At 37.6% G+C, this 8226-nt stretch overlaps 1 protein-coding gene across 1 annotated transcript; it reads right to left on the bottom strand.

The window, feature by feature from the left end:
* Positions 1-2287: 2287 nt before the first annotated feature.
* On the bottom strand, positions 2288-4665 carry LOC120104662. The gene is made up of 4 exons (XM_039116170.1): positions 4616-4665; positions 2976-3275; positions 2782-2887; positions 2288-2701 (listed from the first exon to the last, which is right to left on the bottom strand). Exons 1-4 carry the CDS (start codon positions 4663-4665, stop codon positions 2288-2290), a joined length of 870 nt encoding a protein of 289 aa, XP_038972098.1.
* Positions 4666-8226: the final 3561 nt, after the last annotated feature.

Genomic DNA, 8226 nt, shown 5'->3' with positions numbered 1-8226 from the left:
ACATATATAAAAAAATACACGTCACAAACAAGAACTTTGATTACATTCATATTATCATATTTGATTATATTGTACTTCAAAAACATTCTAAAAACATACATCTCAAATTCCTAAGTACACAATCTACGATATGTATCAAGGGTCGACGACATCATCTCTACGAGTAGATGAAGTATCATCAACCTACAAGAAAAAAAAAATATTTTAGAAACTAAAAATACGAAAATCATCACGCTCATACAAGAATATATTATAATTACATAAAATATTCAAATAGATTTAGTTATGTACCGGAGGAGAAAATCTCTGCAAAAAAGATGAAATATGGTCAAGCTGATCCTGCAAAGATTGTATCTTTAACTCTTGGCTTTGCTTCAACTCGGCCATATCAGTCATATGACTCTGCCTCATCTCCTCTATCCTTGTCTCATATGACTGCTTTATCTGTGCCATCTCCGTCTTCAAACTACAAACCTCTGCAGTGCTAGTACCTTGTCTGGCATCTTAGGTATATCGGCTCACTGCAGATAACTGAGTGGGGGTAACTCCGATACCGTAACCCCTCATGCGACCATAACGTTCTGGGCCCATCAATTCAGCATAGACCTGAGCCTCGACGCGACTGGCCGCGTCGGATGATGATGACTCCCCGACACGCTCTGAAATAAGATTTGTAGCTCTTTCCTATATCTCTCTCAAAAAAAAAAACAGTCAGATTAATATTTTAAAAGAAGTAAAATTAATAAAAAAATTATGATCAAATAAAAAATGAATACATACAACTATATCTCTCGACTCGTCCCGGACAAAGCTGCCATCTCGGTGGGTGTGGGTCATCTAATAAAACTCTACCTCACCAGGCTCCCTTCCATGCTCTACTATCTACACATACGGAAAGTATATTGGCAAACTATATATGATGATACGTGCTATATGTTAGTAAAGTTTCAAAGGATTTCAAAAGAACTTACGAATTCATTTCTACGTCTCGCATAACTCTTCGAGCCTGAAGTATGAGGAACTGCTTGAGATGCTCGTGCAGCTCTACCAATATTAGAATATGTCTGACAAAATAAAAGCACACAGTATAATATGATTCAATGTATATATTTGCAATCTATATTAATAATAAAGATAATAAGATATTGAAACAATATACGTGACCTGTCCTCTTTCAGAAAACCAGTAGTGAACAAGCTCCCTCTACTGCTGAGGGTATACATCAGGAGGAGTCACACGAGCAACCTCCTCCTCTGTCATACCCCCGCGCTTGAAGTCCGTCTTCAATTTTGCTTTATATTCTTTCCATTTACGGTTGAGGGACTTTAGCACCCAATCATGGCTCTCTGGAGGGAGTACAAACTTACCCTACAATAAGATACATAATGTTATAATAATATTAAACCTCAAAAGTAAAATTATGGTAGTAAACAAATTAACATATAGAAGGTGTCAAATTAAAAAGAACAAATTCAATTCATTACCTGTATGAGTCTAAGAAGCTCAACCTTATACGAAGGAAGCATGTCATTTCACTTCGTATAGTTGAGCGGACACAGCTGACCCTTGCGTGCAACCGATCCTAAAAAGCTTGATAGAAGACTTCCATCTCTATTGATGGGCTGCCCCAATTCGTTGCATCGGATGATGATCTTCTCACCTGGAGGAAGCTTCCACACATCCTTTGCTTGAGTGGGTCCCCGTCTCATCCTCACTGTCCCTTGTCCATCTATTCAAATTAAAAAGTCTTAAAAAGTTGAAGACAAATATGAACATAAAATATGAACTTTAAATCGAATTACCTTGGATCCGGAGCTCATCCTCCGGACAATCAGCAGGAGGCTCGTGCTGAGATCCTGACTCGTGTTGCTGGTGCTCACATGGCTGCTAGGACTGTAGGGACTGCTCAGAAGTAGATCCCACCTGAGAATGCTGGAGCTCCACATCTCTAAATCGTCTCCCTCGGGGCATATTGTTACCTGGTATGCACAAAAAAGAATCAATATTTGGTTAAATGATAAATTTATACTAAATAAAGGGCTAATAAAAGAGAATATAATAAAAAAGAATATAATATTTGGTTAAATGATAAATTTTACTTACCATTATGAAACTACATTCTCATTCAACATCCATCCTAATCAAACTCATTGGCGCATTTACTTCATCAGTTGGCACAACATTATAAGGCATACACTGAGTATAAGTATCATCGTCCTCCTCTTCCAACCTTTTTCCAATATCATACAAGTCCCTAGGTTTCGTCTTAATAACAAGAGACCAATTTTTATCTTTTGAGTCTTGCACAAAAAATACTTGTCGAGCAAAAAACAAATGGGTCATCTTTCAATAGCACACCTGTATGTATCAACCTTGAAAAATTTACTAGTGTGAAGCCATTTATATCTTGCCTCAAACCTCTAGGTGAGTTTATATCCACCCAATTACATCGAAATAATACTACCTTAAACTTTCCATAATAATCCAGCTCATAAATATCTGTTAGAGCACCATAATAATTTTTTCCATCCGCCTCAACCATTACTCCACTATTTTGGGTTTTTCTAAATTTCTCACGCTCTTTAGTATGAAATTTAAAACCATTTATAATAAACCCATCATATCTGTTGACAATATTATTCGGACCTCGAGCAATGACTATTAACTCCTCAGAACAATTCCTCTCCATCATCACCGGTACCTAAAAAAAATTATGGAAGTAATGATTAATTTCTCTCTAGAAAAATTTTTAAAAAAAAATTAATATATTAGACATCTAACCTGTTTGAAAAGCCATTCTGAAAATAACTCAACCAACCATCGTTGCTCAATCCTTGGTGTAGAACGAATGTTATAGTTGAGACTTCGCTGAGCTATTAAAAATTCTCTGCACGATCAGAAAATAATTAATTAAAAGCCAATATTACATTCTTCTGACATGACAGTAAATTTAGATTTTAAGTAACCGTACTAACCTGCGAGACTCGGATATTATATCACTATGAAGTAAGACATAGCGATGTGCCTGTGCCAACGATTTCTGGTCAAGAACAACACTTTCAACTTTTTCCAAAACTCTTCCACCAGATGAGAACTTGTAAACTTCTGCATTCTCTATGATATCATAATTCCTTTGAGGTCGATTGAAAACCGTTTCAACACCTTCAAGATATCTCGAACAAAATGTCAAACACTCCTCAGCAATATATCCTTCAGCAATCGATCCCTCGGGATAGGATCGATTGCGTACATAATCTTTTAAGCGCACAAGAAACCTTCAACAATAAATTTTTAAAATAAATATCAAAATCAAACTGATTATTAAATATGGACATTAGAGTTTAGAAAAATCACCTCTCAATAGGATACATCCATCGGTAGTGAACCGGTCCACCAAGTTTAGCTTCCGCCGCTAGGTGAATGAGTAGATGAACCATAATAGTAAAAAATTCAGGAGGAAAGATCTTTTCCATATGGCATAGTGTAAGTGCAACATTAGACTCCAATTGATCAAGCTCCTTAGGATCAAGAACTTTGGAACATAATGCCTTAAAGAATGATGACAATTGAGAAACAATTACGTAAACTTGTTTCAGTGCTGACGATCTTAAAGCCAATGGAAAGATATCTTGCATCAAAATGTGACAATCGTGACTTTTAAGATTTGAAAGTTTTCGCTCTTTGAGATTCACGCATCGGAAAATATTCGATGAGTACCCATCAGGAACCTTCATATTTTTCAGAACTGTTAGAAAAAGATCTTTCTCTAGAGTAGACATTGTATAACATGCAGGAGGTGTATAAAATTTATCATGGGCAAGCTCTGTCGGATGAAGCTCTTGTCTTATGCCCATATCTTTCAAATCAAGACGCGCTTTCAAGTTATCTTTGGTCTTTCCATCAAGATTTAACAATGTTCCAATCAGGTTATCACAAACGTTCTTCTCTATATGCATCACATCAAGGTTATGTCGAAGAAGATTATACTCCCAATAAGGTAAATCAAAGAAAATGCTCTTTTTTTTCCATAGTTGTTTCTGTGTAGATGTTGTCATTGGGTCATCATCATTTTCCTGACCATATACGTTGTCTTCATTCTCAAAAAAGTTGTCAACATCCTCAGCAACCTCTGCTATTAATCCTTCATTCATTGTGCTGCCAACATGCTCCCTTCCCCTCTTCTTTGAACATTTGGAGACCTTACCCGGTATATAATTGGTGCCATGCATTTGTCTAAAGACTTCAGTTCCAGTTGGTGGAATAGGGGCAAATCGCAACTCTATGGTATCATCAAACAAGTCTTTCTGAAATCGAAATGGATGGTTTGCTTCTAACCATCGACGATGGCCCATATAACAGAACTTTCCTCCATGTTTTAACCAATATGAATGGGTTGAATCTCCACAAGAAGGAAATGCAATACGCCCCTTAGTGCTCCAACCAGATAAATTAGCATGTGCAGGAAAATCATTGATAGTCCAAATAAGAGCTGCACGCAATTTGAAATTTTGGCCAGCAAAAGCATCAAATGCATCAATACCCTCCCATATTTGTTTCAATTCCTCTATTAGAGGTTGTAGAAAAACATCAATATCATTACCTGGGCCCTTGTCACCTGGAATAACCATTGACAGAATTACTGAAGACTGTTTCATACACATTCATGGCGGCAAATTATATGGAATCAAAACAACCGGCCAAGTGCTGTATGTTGAGCTCATCGTTCGGATGGATTAAACCCATCAGTAGCTAAACCAAGCCTAACACTCCGAACATCAGAAGCAAATTCGGGATGCCTATCATCAAATGCTTTCCATGCGGGACTATCCGCTGGGTGTCGTAACATTCCATCCTTTGTACGGCCTTCGTTATGCCATCTCATCGAGGAAGCGGTCTTTAGTGATGCAAACATCCTTTTCAATCTTGGTATAAGAGAAAAATACCTCAAAATTTTAGCCGGTTTTTTATTAATCGGTGAAGCATCCACTTCAGTCATCGAATCATTCTCATCTTCTTTATGTTTTTCCCATCATGAAGTTCCACATATTCGGCACGAGTCTTGGTTGATATTTTCACCGCGATATAAAATGCAGTCATTCGGACAACTGTGTATCTTTTCATATCCAAGGTCCAACTCTTTTATTAGTTTTTTGGCTTCATATGAAGATGTTGGCAAAGTAACACCTTCCAGAAATGCATCCTTTAATAATTGAAGAAGCATAGTAAAAGACTTGCTGACCACCCATTCAAATATTTCAAATGTAATAAATGCAGAAGAAAAGAAATTTTCGTAAAATTCTTACAACCCGGATACAGTTTTTGATCACAATCTTTCACCAAGTTATCATAACGAGCTGTGTCATCAGAATGTATAGATTCATCAACATGCATGGACTGATCATTAACTGTACGCTCATCTTCTCCTACAGTTCTAATACTATGTCCAAAAGCATCTCTAAGTAAGCCCCTTATATCATCTTCTTCTACAGAATTTTGTTTCGTGTCACTGGTTCTAAAATTGAAGGTGTGTTCTAGATAGGAGGGTTGGTTACATGAAGGTATGAACTCTCCATGAAGAACCCATTCAGTATAACTCTTTAGAAAACCATTCCACACCAAATGTTCTTCAACAATTTTTGGATCAAGAGCAGAACCGTTTACACATTTTTGACATGGACAATAAATCTTCCCGTTCATATTAGATTTCTCAAAAGCAAACTTAATGAAATTCTGAACTCCATCCAAATATTCGGCACTGGATCTCAACTTATTTATCCAACTTTTGTCTATTCTATTAGAATACCGATTGAACTGCAGTTTATAAAAAAAATATAAACAAAATTAGGACATCTCAACAAAGAAGATAAAGACCAGACAATACTGAATGATACCAATCCATCAGTCAAGTGGCTGATACCAATCATCTACACAAACAGATTAAAGAATCAACCCATACTTTACCACATCTTCTAGGTGTACTCTGTCAGCAAGTTTCAACAGAATACAAGAATTCATTCCTTTATACAATGAGAAAGCGAACATATTCATGTCTCTCAAATAGTAAAACAGACAGGAAAGAAACAGGGGTTACTTTATTATATATATATATATATATATATATATATATATATATATATATATATATATATATATATAATAAATACATATTCGGCACTGTATAAGTTATATATACAGCATGTCTTAAGCAAATAGAATCATGTTAGACATCTATTGATAATCATTAACAACCAAAGGGACAATTTTCAGTAACCTACAGTCATGATAACTTCAAAATTATCTCAAACTTTATAGTGAGAGATTGATATCCATATGCAATTTTATCCAACTCACTGGTAGACATTGGCAAGATTTCTGAATTATAATCATTCCATTGCCAGAAACAATTTCCAAATGCCAAATCCGTAAATTATGCTGGCAGGACAAAGTCCAATCAAATTCAGCCTAGTCAGGTTTATACATGGTATGCACAAATTCAACAGTACAAGGGCTGGTGGACATGCTAAGAAGCTCTTCTAGCTAAAGATTTGTTCCTGCCATATGCCCCCAACAAATACAAATCCAGCCATCTTATAGCTAAGAAGATCATTCACTATGCCAGTTTCACATACAGCATCCTTCCTCATCCTTTAGATGCAACCCTCCAGCCTTCATAAAGGGCAATTTAAAGTCATCTCTTCAGATGATTGAAACAAAAGATGCTATCTTATAATGCTATTTTGTCATTTCTCCACAAAAGGTGCTATTTTGCAATCCAAAGCAACCAGAACTCATCTTAAGGCTGTCAAGCTCGGTGCTTCAATGCAACAATTCAAGTTCATGACAATTTCTGTCGTACATGACCACCAACAGCGTAGCAATAAACCATAAAAAGGCAATGGCAAACATAAGTTTTGACGATTGAAGCAAACCAAAACCGGATGCTATTGGATTTTGATTCACAAATTGTGGTCTTCAACAATACAAGGACCAAATGTGAGCGAAGCACAACCTAAGCAATGCGTATGTGCTGGTGAACGGGATTTCAAGCTTTAACTGGCCACAGGAGCCTCAAAACAGAGTAAGAAGCTGGGAGATAACTTCTATGAAGGCAAGAAAGATGATAAAGACCTCACTTTAATTAAATAATTAACATTCTTCAAAAAAATAAATAACTAACATGCAAACTTGCCTACGATTTAACTTATACTTAATATGAGATTGGACATTACTAATTAAATTCCAAACTACCAGATCAGAATATCAAACAACTAATAGATTGTAATGGTTTGTTTTTTTTAAAAAAGAAACAAAAAACTCAGAGATGGATATCTAGCCAGTATCTATCAACATATAATCCAAGGCAGAAAGTCAGTAAAATACTGTAGAATTGAAAATCTAATTACCTCAAATGGCGGCTTCCCAATCACTATTTACCCTGAAAGGAGGGAAGCCATACTTTAGTTTAGCATCTTAAAAGAAGCACAACAGCAAAGCTTCACAAAAATATTGAAATACCCTTCAATTTAACAAAAATTTCATCTGAAACAACATCATGGCTTAAAACAACATCATGGCTTAAATAAAAATCAAATAAAAAGAACAATACCTCGTTGCTTCAGGCTGGTCGGTCGACGCCGGTCTCCGGACAGGAGGGATACCGCTCGATCGAGGCTTGAGGGCTGCTCGGACGGCGCCGGAGAGGAGGGAGGAGGAGGAGATCCTCGGGCGGAGGCCAAGCAAGAGAATCAGTAAAATTTGAAAGAAACACCAACCAACACACGAACAAGAGGAGGCGGAGAAGGAGGAGAACAAGCGAGAAGGAGGGAGCGGAGGGAGGAGGAGAAAAATACCTCGGGCGGAGGGGTTGGGGTCGGTCGGTCAACGCCGGAGAGGAGGGAGGAGGAGAAGGGGTTGGAGTCGGACGGCCGGCACCGGAGAGGAGCAAGACGGAAGTGACGATAGCGCCGGAGAGGAGCAAGACGGAACCTAGAAAAGCATCGGAGAGGAGTACGGAAGCTCGAGCAGCACCGGAGAGGAGAAATAAGGGCTCGATCGGGGTCGGTCGCTGGGTTAGGGTGGTGCGCTTGCATTCGACGACGCTTATACGCGTCGTCTAATATCGACGCTTATAAGCGTCGTATTATTCCGACGCATTTAACCGTCGTTGTAGGTCTGGAAAAACAACGACGCGTAATAGCGTCGCCCTATAACCAGTTCCCACGCTAT

Source organism: Phoenix dactylifera, unplaced genomic scaffold (genome assembly GCF_009389715.1).
Source record: "Phoenix dactylifera cultivar Barhee BC4 unplaced genomic scaffold, palm_55x_up_171113_PBpolish2nd_filt_p 000064F, whole genome shotgun sequence".
Taxonomy (NCBI): domain Eukaryota; kingdom Viridiplantae; phylum Streptophyta; class Magnoliopsida; order Arecales; family Arecaceae; genus Phoenix; species Phoenix dactylifera.
Note: the sequence above shows the minus strand (reverse complement) of the source record. Positions and strands in the feature narration are given on the sequence as shown.